Below are 16,983 nucleotides of genomic sequence, written 5' to 3'. Positions count from 1 at the left end.
TTGTTCCTGTCTGCATCGTCCCACCCTGGGGTCTGTTTCCTGGCCACATTGTCAGAGTGCAACCGAGCATTGGGAACGTGTGGGTGTGTGTGGATTGTGTGCAGGTTTAACTGGTCATATTGCCAAAACAATAGTGCTGGAGAAGAAAAGCAGCAGTGGTCTCTCTGTTTTAGACCAGGGCTCCTCAGTCTTGGGTCCCTGGATATTGTTGGACTCCAGCTCCCATCTTCCTTTGGCCTCTGGGGATGATGGAAGTTGTAGTCCAGCCACATTTGAGGACCCCAGGTGGAGAGCCCCTGCCAAAGCCCCGTTTGAGGAGGAGTTGCCGCCGCCGCCACCACCGCCGCCTCCTCCCTTGGGCCAGGGGACTGTCTCCGAACCTGTCAGCTGCAGAGTCACCATCGCTGCTCCTGGCACGAACTGCTGCTCTTCCATGGACATCTCTGGAATCCGGACTGCAAAAGCAGCCGGTGGTTTCTGGAGCGGGTGTTGGTGAAGTCGGGTGCCTTCTGAGAGTTGTGCCCTAGTTGTGAGCCTGGGGGGTGTCCCAGAGGAGGCTGGGCTGGGGCAGAGGCTTGGACTCCTGTGAAGCTGCCTTTGTACAGAGTCGGACCCTCCCTTCATCTCGCCCACGGGGGCGACACCGACTGGCAGCAGCTCCCCAGGATTCCAAGCAGCGATCTTTCCCCATCTGGGAATTCGGAGGGAGCCGGGGATGTCCTGCTGGCAGGGAGGGGCGGGGGCTCCCCCAAGGAGCTACAGCCCTGCCCCAGGTGAGGGGCCTGGACTGGCCAAACAGCCAGACTGGCCCTGTCTGAAGCCGGAGCTCTCTCTGGGAAGTTGGGGAAAGGGGGGGGAGGGGGCAGCAAGGGGCAGCAAGGAGGGCGGCCATGCATAGCCCTCCCTTTGCCTCTGACCCACACGTGGCGGAACCTGGGGCTGCTTTCCTGTCCCCCTCCCCTCTCCTCTGCCCTTCAGCACAGCAGCAGGCCTGGCTGGGAAGGGGCCCAGCACCGAAGTATGACCGAGGGGGAATGAAACGGCCTTCCGTTTTAATGAACTCCCGGAACGTGTTCTTCTTTCCCATTGCCTTTCGAAAGTGTCGGTAAGGGAACTGCAGTAACCTAGTGCAACTGTGGCATACTTGGCATCTACAGTTAGTGGGCATGGGTCCTGCAGTCTAGTGGTCAGGGCTTGATTTGGGAAGTTCTGGTTGCTGACTGTTGCCTCAATCACAGACTTCAATTACTTGAAGGTAAAGTTGTGCCCTCAAGTCAGTGTTGACTCCTGGCGCCCACAGAGCCCTGTGGTTGTCTTTGGTAGAATACAGGAGGGGTTTTACCATTGCCACCTCCCACGCAGTGTGAGATGATGCCTTTCAGCACTGATACAGGTGTTTCCTGTAGTCTGGGGAACATACTAGTGGGGATTCGAACCAGCAACCTCCTGCTCCCTAGGCAAGTCATTTCCCTGCTGTGCCATTAGGTGGCCATTACAATTACTTAGGTCAAGGTTTCTTAACCTTGGGCCCCCAGATGTTGTTGGACTACAACTGCCATCATCCTCAGCCACAAAGGCCATGTCTGGAGATTCTGGGAGTTGTAGTCCAACAACATCTGGGGGCCCAAGGTTAAGAAACCCTGTCTTAGGTGACTTCAATTCACCACACATAAGACTGGGTAAGCTCACAGTCAGATAATGACAAAGAGGCCACATTTATGGACACGCTAAATGACTGTGCCCTAGAACAGTTGGTCATGGAACCAGCCAGAGAGAAGGCGACTTTGGACTTAATCCTGAGTGGCACCCAGGACCTGGTGCGTGATGTCCATGTGATGGAACATTTTGGAAACAGTGACCATAGTGTGATCAAATTCAGCATACATGCAAGGAGAGAATCGCCAAGGAAGTCTAACATGGACACTTTGGATTTCAGAAGAGGAAACTTCTCTAAAATGAGGAGTTTGGTAAAAGAAAACTAAAGGGAAAATGAGGAGAGTCACTTGGCTCCAGAATGCATGGAGTTTATTTAAACCCACAATATTAGGAGCCCAGTTAGAATGTATACCAAAAAGGAGGAAAAGTACCACCAAGTTCAGGAGGACGCCAGTGTGGCTAACAAGTAAACTATAAAGGGGAAGGAAACTTCCTTCAGAAATTCGAGGGCCTGTCCAAATGAAGAGAACAGAAAGGAACACAAACTCTGGCAAAATAAATGCAAGGAGACAATAAGGGAAGCGAAAAGAGAGTTTGAGGAACATTTTGCTAAAAGCATCAAGGGAAAGAACAAAAGCTTCTTTAAATACATCAGAAGTAGGAAACCTGCCAGGGAGGTCGTTGGGCCATTAGACAATGAGGGAGTGAAGGGATTATTAAGGAGGATATGGAGGCTGCAGAGAAGCTAAATGTATTCTTTGCATCTGTCTTCATGGCAGAGGATACCTGAATGGAGCTTCTCAGGAACAGAGACTAAAGAACTGAGTCAGATAAAGGTGACGAGAGGCAACATTCTAAACTGGAAAAATTAAAAATTAACAAATAACCAGGGCCAGATGGCATACACCTGAGGGCCCTTAAAGAACTCAAATGTGAGATTGCCAATCTGCTTGCAAAAATATATAACTTACAGGCTACGTACCAGAGGACTGGAAATAACATAAGAAAAGCCCTGCTGGATCAGGCCCAAGGAAGCCCATCTAGTCCAGCATCCTGCTTCACACAGTGGCCTACCAGATGCCTCTGGGCAGCCCACAGGCCCGTCCTCCATTAATTTATATAAATTCTTCTTAAAGCCCTCCAGGCTGTTGGCTGTCATCACATCTTGTGGCCGAGAATTCCACAAGTGGATGATGCGTTGTGTGAAAAAGTACTTCCGTTAGCTGGTCCTAGATTTCCTGGCAATCCATTTCATGGGATGACCCCTGGTTCTAGTGTTATGGGAGAGGGAGAAGAATTTCTCCCTATCCACTTTCTCCACTCCATGCATGATTTTATAGACCTCTATCATGTCTCCCCACAGGATCCCTTTTTAAAAATGGGTGCTAAATTGGTTACTATCCAGTCCAGATGACAGAGCCTGATTGTAGGGATAAATTATATATTTTTGAAATGAAATTGGCAATTTCACATTTGAGTTTTTCAAGGACTCTCGGGTGGATGCCATTTGGCCCTGGTGATTTGTTAATTTTTAATTTTTCCAGACAGTTTAGAACGTCACCTTTCGTCTCCTCTGTCTGACTCAGTTATTTCGCCTCTGGCCCCGAGAAGCTCTGGACTCTGTAACACCAACTTTCAAGAAGGGGTGCAGGGGGGATCTGGGAAATTACAGACTGGTTAGCTTAACATCTGTTCTGGATAGAAAGCATCCTCAAGGATAAAATTGTTAAGCATATAGAAGAACAGGCCCTGCTGAAGGAGACCCAGCATGGCTTCTGCAAAGGCAAATCTTCCATCACTAAGCCTTTAGAGTTCTTTGAGAGTGTCAACAAGCGTGTGGATCAAGGTGATCCTGTTGACACTGTACACCTGGATTTCCAAAAAGCTTTTGACAGAGTTCCTCATCAAAGACTCTTGAGAAAGTTTAGCAGTCATGAGATAAGGGGACAAGCCCTTATACAAAACTATGGTGCGGCCACACCTGGAGTACTGTGTGCAATTCTGGTCACCACATCAAAAGGAGGACATTGTAGAACTGGAAAAGGTGCAGAAGAGGGCAACCAAGATGATCAGGGGCCTAGAGCACCTTTCTTATGAGGCAAGGCTATGTCCAGCCTCTGAGTACCAGTTGCAGAGGAGTAACAGCAGAAGAGAGGGCATACCCTCAACTCCTGCCTGTGGCTTCCAGTGGCATCTGGTGGGTCACTGTGTGAAACAGGATGCTGGACTCAATGGGCCTTGGGCCTGATCCAGCAGGGCTGTTGTTAAGTTCATGTGTGGTTTGGTAACTGGTTGAAAGACAGGAAACAGGGTAGGTATAAATGGACAGTTCTCTAAATGGAGGGAAGTAAGAAGTGGGGTCCTGCAGGGTTCAGTAGTGGGGCCACTAATTCGTTGATAAAAGATCTAGAAGTTGGGGTAAACAGTGGTCAAATTTGCAGATGACACTAAACTCTTTCGGGTAGTGAAATCCAAAACAGATTGTGAGACACTCCAAAAGGATCTCTCCAAACTGGGAGAGTGGGTGAAAAAATGGCAAATGCATTTTAAGCAAGTGTAAAGTGATGCATATTGGGGCAAAAAACCCCTAACTTCACATATATGTTGATGGGGCTGACCTGTCAGTGACTGATCAGGAGAGGAATCTTGGGGTCGTGGTGGACAGCTCGTTGAAAGTGTTGACTCAATGTGCGGCAGCTGTGAAAAAGGCCAATTCCAAGCTAGGGATCATTAGGAAGGGGATTGAAAATAAAACGGCTAACATTATAATGCCCTTATACAAAACTGTGGTGCGACCACACTTGGAGTACTGCATACAGTTCTGGTCACCACATCTTAAAAAGGACATTGTTGAACTGGAAAAGGTTCAGAAGAGGGCAAACAAGATGATCAGGGGCCTGGAGCACCTTCCTTTCAGGGCAAGGCTACAACACTTGGAGCTTTTTAGTTTAGAAAAAAACTGACTCTGGGGAGACATGACAGACAGGGGTGTAACTACCGTTAGGCAAGGGGAGACAGTCGTCTTGGGGCCCCACTGCCTCAAGGGGACCCCCAGAGGCACATCACATGACTCCCCACCCACCCGTGTTGCACCCCCTATGAATTATGTTGAGTTTCTTGGAGATCAGCAGTAGCAGAGAGTAAAAAAACCCAGATTCAATGTGAACTAGATATTCACCGTATTCGTGATGGGGATGTGAGTGTGAGTGCACTATATATTGTGAAGTATGTTTGTGTGTGTGTGTATATCAGCGAGGGGCCCATTTTAAAATCTTGTTTCTGTGCCCACTCCAACCTTGCTACGCCCCTGATGACAGAGGTCTATAAAATCATGCATGGGGTGGAGAAAGTTGATAGAAAATTTTCTCCCTCTCTCTCAAGAACCAGGGGTCATCCTGTGAAACTGATTGCCAAGAAGTTTAGGACCGACAAAAGGAAGTACTTTTACACACAACGTATAATCAAGCTATGGAATTTTCTGCCACAAGATGTGGTGTCAGCCAACAGCCTGGATGGCTTTAAGAGGGGTTTAGATAAATTCATGGAGGAGAGGTCTGTCAACGGCTACTAGTCGGAGGGCTATCGGCCATCTCCAGCCTCAGCAGCCAGTGTAACTCCTTCAATACAGAAGTAATATGGTCTTTCCTAGATGACCCAGAGACCAGCCTGGCTGCCACATTCTGGACCCACTGTAGTTTCCGGACTACATTCAAGGGCAGCCCCACATAGAGCAGGCCTAGTAGAGATCATAAATGCTTCTCTGAGGGAGGGCAGGATGCCTCCTTGTCTTAAGGAGGCAATTATTAGACCACTTCTGAAGAGGCCTACCTTGGATCCCTCAGAGTTGAGCAACTACAGACCTGTCTCCAACCTTCTGTGGCTGGGCAAGGTGATTGAGAGGGTGGTGGTCTCCCAGCTCCAGACAGTCTTGGAGGAAACTGATTATCTTGACCCATTTCAAACTGGCTTTCAGGCTGGCTATGGGATAGAGACTGCTTTGGTCGGCCTGATGGATGATCTCCAATTGGCAATTGACAGAGGGAGTGTGACTCTGTTGGTCCTTCTGGACCTCTCGGCGGCTTTCAATACTATCAACCATAGTATCCTTCTGGAGCGTTTGACGGGGTTGGGAGTGGGAGGCACAGCTTTATGGTGGTTCTGCTCCTACCTCTCGGGCAGGTTCCAGATGGTGTTCCTTGGGGACTGCTCTTCTTCAAAATCTGAACTATTGTATGATGTGCCTCAGGGCTCCATATTGTCTCCGATGTTGTTTAACATCTACATGAAACCACTGGGAGAGATCATCAGAAGATTTGGTGCAGGGTGCTATCAGTATGCTGATGACACCCAAATCCATTTCTCCATGTCAGTATCATCAGGAGAGGGCATAACCTCCCTAAATGCCTGCCTGGAGTTGGTAATGGGCTGGATGAGGGATAACAAACTGAGACTGAATCCAGATAAGACAGAGGTACTCATTGTGCAGGGTCGAAACTTGAGAATTTTGATCTGCCTGTTCTGGATGGAGTCACACTTCCCCAGAAGGAACACGTACACAGTCTAGGGGTACTTCTGGATCCAAGCCTCTCCCTGGTGTCCCTGGTTGAGGCAACAGGCAGAAGTGCCTTCTATCAGCTTTGGCTGATATGCCAGCTGCATCAGTTTCTTGAGATGAATGCCCTCAAAACAGAGGTACATCTGCTGGTAACCTCTGGACTGGATTACTGCAATGCACTCTACGTGGGGTTGCCCTTGTATGTCATCTGGAAACTACAGTTGGTCCAGAATGCGGCAGCCAGGTTGGTCTCTTGGTCAGCTCTGAGACACCATATTACTCCCATATTGAAGGAGCTACAGTGGCTGCTGATATGTTTCTGGGCAAAAAACAAGGTGTTGGTTATAACCTATAAAGCCCTAAACAGCTTGGGCCCTGGGTATTTAAGAGAATGTCTTCTTCATCATGAAACCCACCGCCCATTGAGATCATCAGGAGAGGTCCGTCTGCATTTGCCACCAGCTCGTCTGGTGGCCACTCAGGGACGAGCCTTCTCCCTTGCTGCCCCAAGGCTTTGGAATGCGCTCCCTGCTGAAATAAGAGCCTCCCCATCTCTGACAGCTTAAAAAAAAAGTCTTTAAAGATGCATCTGTTCACCCAGGCTTTTTAATTAATATTGTTTTAATAGTTTTAAGGCTGTTTTCAAATATTATTTTAAAAAATTAAAATTGTTATAATGTTTTAAACTTTTTTGTTTTTGTTTTAACTAATGTTTTACTTTTTCTGTTTTTATTTTGTTGTAAACTGCCCAGAGATGTAAGTTTTGGGTGGTATAAAAATATGTTAAATAAATAAATAATCTCCAAGCAAAAGCCATTGCAGCTGGGGATTCTAGGGGTTGTGGTCAACAACATTTGTGAATCCCTGTTAGAGGGATCACTGGTCAGGGGTCCCCAACTTCGGTCCCCAGATGTTGTTGGGCTCCACTTGTCATCATCCCAGGTGGCAGTGGCCTTTGGGACATTGTCCAACAGCATCTGGGTACCCAAGATTGGCACTGGGAACCCCTCACCTTTGCTGAGAGATGGATGTGGGATATGTGACCCTGCTTATTTTCCTGGACCCTTCAGGGGCCTTCAGTGCCATCAGCCACAGTATCCTTCTGGGTCACTTTGCTAGGGTGAGGCTGAAAGGTCTTGCTTGGTCGTCCCTTGGGTCATTTCCAGAAGGTGAGGTTAGTTGACTGGATTGCTGTTCCTCCCCCTACTGCTATTTTAATTGTGCTTCTATTGTATTCATGCTGCAGACTGTATGTTGAGATGGGGTTGTATCATTGTGATCTCTGCACACTGCTTTGGTTGCATGTGCAGAGAAGTGGGTAAAAGGAACATATATATTTTTCTCATTTAAACATGTTTTATCCTGCTTTTCTTGCTATACTGCAACGCAAAGCGGCTCACAGGAGTAAAAATAACCTAAAAAGAGGAAATGAACAACGCCCCAAAAAGCCAGTTGCAATGAAGCAACCAATGAAGCCGGGCCAAAGCAGTCCAAGAAAAACAGCCAAGGACGCAGCCCGTCTCATCTGTCTTCTGCCACAGCCAAGGCTTTCCTCAGCACCTGAAGGTGGCGGCCATCTGGTCCTCACACTGCAGGGACTTCCAAAGCATCTTGGATGTGAAGCTCCCTTTTGCTGTGCCTGAGTCTGGTCCATCTGCCCAGAAGTGAACAACCGGAAGTTCCCCAGATGTGGTTGAGCAACATGTTGCATCATCCTTGGCTCCGGCAACATCTGGAGAGCCTCAGGTTGGCCACCCTGATCTCGCCCAGGATTGCCCACTGTGGCTGGCATCAGCTCTCCCGGGCCTGAGAGGGCAGCTTCGTGTCTTTTAAACAAAATGGGGGGGGGGCGGCGGGATAGAAATATAGATGGAACTAGTAAAAGGTTTTTTTTATTCTGGGCCTTGAGGACATCCAGGACTTGGGTTAGTGTTTTGATCTTGGTTGGACCCCATTTTCCAAAAGGCAGGAGAGAGCAAGAGAGGGCAGGGCCACAGCAGTACCATGCAGGGCCCACAGCGCCACATCTTCTGAAGTCCGTGGGCTGGCAAGGGGGGGCCATGGCCAGGGGCTGTGACGTTCAGTCCTCATGGCTGCCTCCTCTGCCGACCAGCCCACACCATTTGGAGCAAAAGGCAGGAGAGAGCAAGACCTGCTGCATGCTGTCAAATTCCAGGCGACTCCTGGTGCTTCCATCACTGGAGGAGGCAGCAAGAAGAGATTCCTTCCTTATCCCAAATGACCTTGGTTTATGTCAGCCTTGGATGTTGTTACACGAAAGGCAGATCTAGAGGGGGGTGTTTTCCACGGCATGAGGGCTCAGCTGCAGGGGTGGGGTGGAGCAGGCGGCTGCCTGGCTCTCTTTGCCCGGAGGGGTCTGTGTACAGTACACAGCTGCCAGCCGCCCGTCTGATTACACTGGCAACATCCTGGAGATTGACGCCCCCTTGTCGTCCTTTGCCTTCCCGCTGGGGGGGGCACTTACTCAGCTCCTTTGCCTGCATCGCAGTAATACATTCATGAGTGCCTTACGTGTGGCAGGCCTGGCATTTCTTTGGCTTAGGAGGAGCCAGGCACCATGTCAACGCTCGTGAACATTTTTGTCCTAATCTTTTGTTGAGATCAGAACGGAGAGTTCTCAGTTCGACCTGGCTTGCATCTCCACCATCTAACGGCATAATCTTATTTTTGCTCTGCACTCACTCCTGAGAGACCACAACTCTCTGTGACTTTCAGAGCCCATTTCTGTGGCTTTGAGTTTTGCCCAGTACAAGGTAATAGCCGCCTCCTGCTCTACTTTTTCTAGCCTGCCCTCCCACCACAGTACAGTATTTAAAACCAGTTCTCCCTACTGATTGAAAAGCCTTAATTAACTTTCTGGCTTGTTAACTGAGCAATTGGCTGATCCATTTTGCATGCAGCATGTAAATGTAAGACCTCAAAAGCCAGCCAAGGTGATGGTTTTGGGAACGATGAATGACAGTTGCTCTTAAGTTTGAGATAATAAAACACTGAGCAGGTATACCCCAGATATATCCTTGCCCATACTCTGCTCCCAGCCTTACGAAGGTCTTCTGTTCCTTTCAGTCATTCTGCTTTTCCTCCCTTGCTGCTCCCTTGCCTGCAATGGCTGCTTCTCCATGGTGGGAGGTTGTACAGGATCTTCTGGGGACCCATGTTGGGGAACCCCGGCTCTAAGCCTCATTCCTGACTGTAAATATGCCAAAGTAGTGGCTGAGATCACTAAGAGAGCTGGTCTTGTAGTAGCAAGCATGACCTGACCCCTTAGCCAAGTAGGGTTGCATATGAAAGGGGACTAGAGAAGTGTGAGCACCAGAAGAGATTCCCCTCCGGGGATGGAGCCGCTCTGGGAAGAGAGCAGAAGGTTCCAAGTTCCCTCCCTGGCAGCATCTCCAAGAGAGGGCTGGGAGAGATTCCTGCCTGCAACCTTGGAGAAGCCGCTGCCAGTCTGGGTAGACAATACTGAGCTAGATGGACCTATGGTCTGACTCAGTATATGGCAGCTTCCTATGTTCCTATATTCCTGGTGTGCACGTGGAACCTGAACTTTTGCCTCAGAAGCAGAAGAGTTGTGACTGTCCTGAGGGAGTATTCTTCCAGCTGAGAAATGCCATAAGAGCAGCCCTGCTGGATCAGGCCAGAGGAGGCCCATCTAGTACAGCATCCTGTTTCACACAGTGGCCCATCACATGCCTCTGCGAAGCCCACAGGCGAGAGATGAGGGCATGGCTGTTGCTCCCCTGCAACTGGTACTTAGAGGCCTCTTGGCTCTGAGGCTGGAAGTGGCCTATAGCCCTCAGACCAGTAGCCATCAATAGACTTGTCCTCCATGAATTGATCTAAGCCCTCCTTAAACTCATCCAGACTGGTGGGTGTCACCACACCTTGTGGCAAAGAATTCCATAGGTTGATTGTACGTTCAGTGAAAAAGTACTTCCTTATGTCGGTCCTAAATTTCTTGGCAATCAGTTTCATGGGATCACCCCTAGTTCTCGTGTTATGAGAGAGGGAGAAAAATTTCTCTCTCGCCACACCATGCATGGTTTTATAGACCTCGATCATGTCTCCTTCAGTCATCTTCTTTCTAAACTAAAGCGCCCCATGTGTTGTAGCCTTGCCTCCTAAGGAAGCTGCGCTAGGCTCCTGAAGGTTGCCCTCTTCTGCACCTTCTCCAGTTCTATAATATCCTTTTTGTGGTATGGTGACCAGAACTGTACACAGTACCAGATGTGGCTGTAGATTTGTATAAGGGCATGATGATATTAGCAATATTAATATTTTCAATCCCCTTCCTATGATTCCAAGCATGGAATTGGTCTTTTTTAACAGCTGCCACACTGTGGGCGCTTTCAACAAGCTGTCCACCATGACCCCAAGATCTCTCTCCTGGTCAGTCACTGGCAACTCAGACGCCTTCAGAGTCTAGGTGAAGCTGGGTGGGTTGGTTTTTTTGCCCCAATATGCATCAATATGTCCTGCTCTTCTTGTTCAGCCCCACATTCCCCACCACCACTGAGTTTCATTAGCTCCGCCCACCAGCTTGTCTATTAACTACCCTCTGAGAACATGAACATTCTGCTCCATTCAGGTTTTTTAATCTCTTTTGGCTTTTTTTCCTTCAGATCTTTATGAAATTTGTTTATTTTAGGTTGTGAGCCTGTTTGGGACAGAGGGTCGGTCGTCTTATTTATTTTGTTTGTTTTTCTGTGTACACCACTTTGAGAACTTTTGTTGAAAAGCGGTATACAAATATTCGTAGTAGTAATCTGCAAGGTACCCCAGGTCTGCCAGTGCACCCCTTTTGCCTGCAGATGCTCTGGTTATGGTGCCCATGAGGATCATGGCACTGCCAGCTCTTTCAGAAATAGATACTAGACGGGATGATATGATGATGACTTCAGAGAGCTTCACATGTTCTGATCTGTTCTGATCCAGTGTTATTATTACCAGTTTTATTATTATCACATTGTGGTAGGGAGATGGAGAGAGAGAGAGAGAGATTTCACCATCTGCCAAAGTGAATTAAAACATGAAAGGAAAGTCACTCCATCGCTAAAGAAATGGATCGGAGCGGTAAAGAAAAGCAGCTTTGAGCATGGACAGAGTGTCTTTCGCTCCTAAGCCACGCTCTCAGAATTAAGGAGCAGGACTTTCTTGGAGTACAGGAGACTGGGCCCCTTTTCAGAAATTAAGCATCACCCGCGCCACGTTCCTTGCCTGCACTCTGAGAATATCATCCAAGCCTCTTCTGGGGCGGGGCGGGGACTTCTAAAGCTTTATCCCTCTTGCTGATCCTCCTCCCGCACGGCTACTAAGCTTTATGCCTGTATTCCATGCCGGGCCATACCTGCTTTCTTCCACTGCTGTTTCCCGAGGCTCATTCTCATGGAGGTGGTGGATCTGTGCTAGGGCTGTATTACTTAGACCCAAGTGTGGAGAGGGGGTTCCACACAGTGGGATGCTCCTCCACAGAGGAACAGTTTTTTGTGTGCGGGAAACATTTTTTGTGTGGACTTCATCATGCAAGATGCCACCTGCAGCCTAGAGTGGTACAGACCAGGCAGAAGGTTACCGCTTTGAGGAGGACTAGCCACCTTAAGTGGCGCAGCGGGGAAACGCTTGACTAACAAGCAGAAGGTTGCTGGTTCGAATCCCCGCTGGTACTATATCGGGCAGCAGCGATATAGGAAGATGTTGAAAGGTATCATCTCATACTGCGCGGGAGGAGGCAATGGCCATCTCCTCCTGTATTCTACCAAAGAAAACCACAGGGCTCTGTGGGCGCCAGGAGTTGAAATCAACTTTATGGCACACTTTGCCTTAGAGAGTGGAAGCTGACAGTCCCAGGGTTCTATTTTTTCCACTCAGTGGATGTTTGGGTTTTTAAACACTTCAGAGGTGCATAGCCTCGTTCGCAATGTAGGCGGTTCTGGGCAGCTTTCCCCAAGATCTTGATGTGCCTGGAGGTGGAGCCGCTTCTGCAAATAGAGATCCTCTCTCCTCCTTGCAGATGCTGTGGCCTGCCCTGCAGCTGCGGCAGCGGCCACAGCAGCAATGGAGGTGCAAGAGCAAGAAGTACCAACGGAGTCTCAGGGCTGAGCTCAGCCGAGAGAGGAGCTGTGTGCCTTCTCTCCTCCAGAGCCCTGCCAGCAAACAGTTCGGGCTCCTTCATGCTTAGGACAAGGGCAGAACAATGAGTATCTGCCGCGGTCTAAATCAGAAGGTGGGCTGTGGACAGAAGGCAGATCCGAATAGGACTCGGGAGGATGATTTGCAGTAGATCAGCAAAGGTTCCGCACTGCCCAGTTTTCGACAACAGCAAGGGCCAGAGGGCCTCCCTTCCCTGTCCACCAAATTAGGCTGCAAATGTGCAGAAAGCTTGGAGTGGGGGTGGAATCCGGGACCCGATTTTTGTGTGAAAAGCCTGTGGTAGCCATGGGCGGGACCTTTGTTCTTGGTGTCTGTCTGTCCTATCTTGCCCCAGCTCCAGTAAAAAAAACAAACCATTGTTCACCCCGGTCTAGATTGTGTGAGGCTGATTCATGGTGGGGGGAGAAATCCCTTGGACTGACTGGACTCTTGTTTGCTCTCCAGTTTTGACAATGATGATGATGATGGTGATGGTGATGATGATGATGATGGCGTTCTCTTGTGCGTCTGAGTCACTGCCCTGAAAGGGAGAGGTTGCCACCCCCAGTAGACGCCTGGCCTGAGCTTTTTCCCATGAAGCAGCCAGTCGGCTCGTGCAGAGTTCCCAACCTGGGATCTCCCATCGCCTCCACCCCAGCCACCGTGACCCAAGGCTGGGTCACCACATCTGGGCATCTGACCCAAGGCAGGGCAACCACGTCTGGGGGCCCTGCTTGTGCTTTTTTGTGGGCAGTCAGAATCATCTGCCTTCTTTTTGCATGAGTGTGATGACGACGGAAGCCCAGCAACCAGCTTTGTATGTTCTAAAGATCAATCAAATAAATAATAAATAATAAATCAAAATTGAATAAATCAATCAGCCTGTGATGTGCCAGGGCCAGTTTATACCAGCAGCTGCTGCAAGTGGGGATGTTTTTCCCAGACGGTCCCGCTGCAGGAATTGTTTGCGCAGGTGTCATGTTCAAATACCAACCCAGCACAAGTTACCCCCTTCCCTGAATTTAGAAAACCAGCATTTCAGGCCACAAAAGGGTTAGGTGGGGCAAGGCATTAAGAGCCCTTGTTCCAGGGGCAGCTTCTGTGTGTGTTAGGCCGGCATGGTTCCTAGTCAGCGCCACTGAGCGTGTGCCCTGTGAGGAAGCCAGCAGTCTGTCCCAACCCGTCTGGGATGAAGGTTTCCCGGTCAAGGTGTGTAGTGGTCTAAGCAGACGTGAACTCTGGCTCCTTGTGGCTTAGAAATGTAAGCAGTTGCCTACAGGTGAGAGGACCATCACCATGTTAAATCTCTCCCTCTCTTTCCTCCCTTAGATTCCAGAAGCATGTCCACACCTATCGGATTTTGCCAGACGAAGAGGATTTCCTGGCAGTGCAGGTGAACTGGGTCTCTTTCGCTGTTTCCTCCCTTGTCCCGACAAGGGGTTTACATGTGTTAGTCTGTGCTGTTGTATACATTCTGTTGGTTTTCGTGGGGCAGAATGAACTGTGGCCATTGGGGCTCAATATATCCTTATTGGGGGCCTCTCCAAACCCACCATGATGAAATGCTTGCATTGGAGGAAAACCCAAGTAAGGAAAACCTTGCAAATGATTGTATTCCTGAGTTTTTGTTTTTGTTTATATTTATTGTAATTAAATTCCATTATTCTTGTTGTACCTTTTCCCGTGGCTGTGGCTGGAATCTCCCTTTTTATTTTAAAATAAGATTGTGAGTCCCTTTGGGACAGGGAACTATGTTCCCGTTTCTCTGACATGTAAACCACTTGGTGAGGTTTTTGTGGGAAAGCAGTATATAAATATATACGACACTGAGCTAAACTGCCAGCTCGGCTGGTGGGGGTGTCCCCCGCTTCTGCTGCCTTTGTGCCTTGGCTCACTTCCTCGAGTGACCGGGAGTTGCTGCTCCTTAAACGCCTTCAGCAGCATGCCTGCTTGCAGGCCCTGCAGTGTCTGGGTGGCGTGGACTGACTTGTGCCAATGGGTAGATGGACAGATGCCTCCATTGCTGCAGGAGTGGGCTTGCAGGGGGCCTTCTGCTCCTTCTCAGCTCTTTGGGACCTCCCCCCCCCCGCTGCCACCCAGTGCACTTTTTGCACTCTAGTTACGCTCTTTCCCTCCTTATGAACCCAGCACAGCTACCACGCACCCCCTGTTTGCTGTTGCTGTTTGCTGGTGTCGAATCCTCCTTCATCCCTCGGCACGCAAGGACAGGATGGTATAGAAAACATCTTTCATTAATCACAAGTTTGGGACTATTACTGGGTTCTAAAAGGGGTGACTGATCTGGGCTGAGTGGTCTTGAGGACACCCCTAGAATAAATGTGGCAGGGCAACCACAGGCTTGCTTGGGCAGTGTGCACTGGGTGCTGTATAAATGTGGAAGTGAAGGATCCCTGCAGGTGTGTAGCAGACCTCCTTAGCCGGAGAGGTCGGAGGGATGCCACGGTCAAGGGCTTGATGATGGCTGGGGCTGGTTTATCTTCTTTGTCAGGAAAGGGTTAAGCTCAGGGGAAGGGTTAAGCTCCCACCATCCTTGGTTGGCCACAATGGCCAAAGGATGGGATGGGTTTTAGCCTAACAATCCCAAGGTTGAGAACCTCTGGCTTGTGCTTTGGGGGCTTCTTTCTTTTCTCCCCCCCCCCATTTCCCCCCAAAAGCTTAACTGATGAGTTTGTGGTGGGTGTGCAGTGATAGAGGTTTATACAATTGTGCATGGTCTGGAGAAACTAGACAGACAAAAGGATCTACTGCTTCCCACAACTCCTCATTAATTTATGGAATTTTCTGCTGGGGCTCTGGTGATGGCCTCAGGCACAGATGGATTTTTAAAAGGGTGAGACACATTCCTGGAGGAGCAGAGGCCTCTAACTGGCGACCAGTGTTGATGGTCAGAGGAACTTCCTTGTTTGGATTCAGCTGAATGAGTGTTTGTGCCCTTGTGATGTGGGAGAGGTGGGACATGTTCTTTTACCCTGTATTGAGAGATTCATTCTGTTTTTATTGCACCCATTTTAGTCAAAATGCAGGCAGGTCTGATGTGTGTGTGGTCTTTTTTCCTCCTGTCAGATCAGAATCCGTCTGTTTCTGACAGAGTTGCTAAGTTCTTCTCTGCTGCTTGCTCCACTCCTCAGCGGTTGATAAAAATGTCATCATCTAAGTGGTGGAGCCCTGCATGATTACGGATTCTGTCAATGATTGTGCATGATGCTTCTGCAGTTCTTGAATGTAGGGTGGTTTTGTGTGTGTGTGTGTTTATGTGTTTCCTGCTGGTCTATGACTGCAACGAACTAAACTAGCTTCCATGTTTGGGGGACATGGAATATCCTGGAACATGGAATATCAGTTTCTGGGGAGGGCAGCAGTAGCGAGGGCTTCTGCCTCTGCTCCCTGCTGGTGGGCTACTGAGGGAAGCAGGAGGCTTGGCTCTCGGGGCCCCCTCTGGGAGGGAGAGAGGGCAGGAGGAGGTTCGGGGGTGTCGGCTTTGCCGAAGAAGTGGGTCGCACCTCCCCCTCCGTCCCCAGGCTTTGAAAGGCAATCCTTCCGTGGAGCTCCCGTCTCTAGGGCAGTGCCGGCTGGCAAGAAGCCCGTGGATGCCCACACGCTGCTGATCTTGGCAGGAAGTCCGCCTTGCCCATGTGCTGGTTCATTTATAGCACAACAGTAACCTCATTGTGCTGTCCCAGCAGGCAGGAAAAAGCAAGCCCCCAGAGGAGGGGGTGGCTGCAGAGACCAGCCTGCTTGCCACCCCCCACGGGCTTTCCGGCCCCTCTGGCTTCTGTCCCAGCAGCAGCAGCAGCAGCGGGGCTGAGGCGGAATCCTAAACTGGTCCTGGAGCTGCCCTCTGCTTGCAGAACAGCCAGTGGGTGAGCCTGGAGAAATCACTCACCTGGGACGGCTCCCTGGTGTGAGTGCTGGAGTGGCTGCACCCCGGACGGACGTGTGTGTGTGTGCACATTTCCTGTTGGTGCTCCAGAGGCAGATCAGTTTTGTCTTTTTAGTTTTGTAACAGTGGCTAGAAAACAATTTATTTGTGTTTTACATAAATAATAAACAAACAGCTTTTTAAATGTTTTATCTGCTGCTTATATCTGGTAGGGAAGAGAGCTGGTCTTGTGGTAGCAAGCGTGACTTGTCCGCTTAGCTAAGCAGGGTCTACCGGGTTACACATATGAAAGGGAGATTAGAAGTGTAGGCAGCATTGAAAGATATATTCCCCTTAAGGGATGGGGCCGCTCTGGGAAGAGCATCTAAGTTCCAAGTTCCCTCCCTGCCCTGGCAGCATCTCCAAGATACAGCTGAGACTGAGAGAGATTCCTGCCTGCAACCTTGGAGAAGCCGCTGCCCGCCATAGCTCAGAATCATCCACACAGACTGGCAGCGGCTTCTCCAAGGCTGCAAGGATATGCTGCAGGAACTTGGAACCTTCTGCAGGCAGGCAGGCAGGCAGGCAGGCAGGCAGGCAGGCAGGCAGGTAGGTGCTCATCCCAGAGCAGCCCCATCTCCGAGGGGGATATTCTACTGTTCTCACTTATGGGTTCTCCCATTCAAATGCAAGTGCAGACCCTGCCTAGCAAAGGGGACACTTCATGCTTGCGACTACTACA

General features: G+C 49.6%; 1 protein-coding gene across 1 annotated transcript in view; it reads left to right on the top strand.

Moving 5' to 3' along the window:
• INPPL1 (inositol polyphosphate phosphatase like 1) overlaps positions 1-16,983 on the top strand; it is an 89,470-nt gene that overhangs the window by 25,896 nt on the left and 46,591 nt on the right. The window contains exon 2 of the mRNA XM_053310259.1: positions 13,691-13,754. Coding sequence (XP_053166234.1) covers positions 13,691-13,754 — 64 coding nt within the window. The remainder of the gene's footprint in view (positions 1-13,690; positions 13,755-16,983) is intronic.

The sequence above is a fragment of the Hemicordylus capensis genome, chromosome 3 (assembly GCF_027244095.1).
Source record: "Hemicordylus capensis ecotype Gifberg chromosome 3, rHemCap1.1.pri, whole genome shotgun sequence".
Taxonomy (NCBI): Eukaryota; Metazoa; Chordata; class Lepidosauria; order Squamata; family Cordylidae; genus Hemicordylus; species Hemicordylus capensis.
The sequence above is the reverse complement of the archived record's forward strand: the minus strand, read 5'-3'. Positions and strand labels throughout refer to the sequence as shown.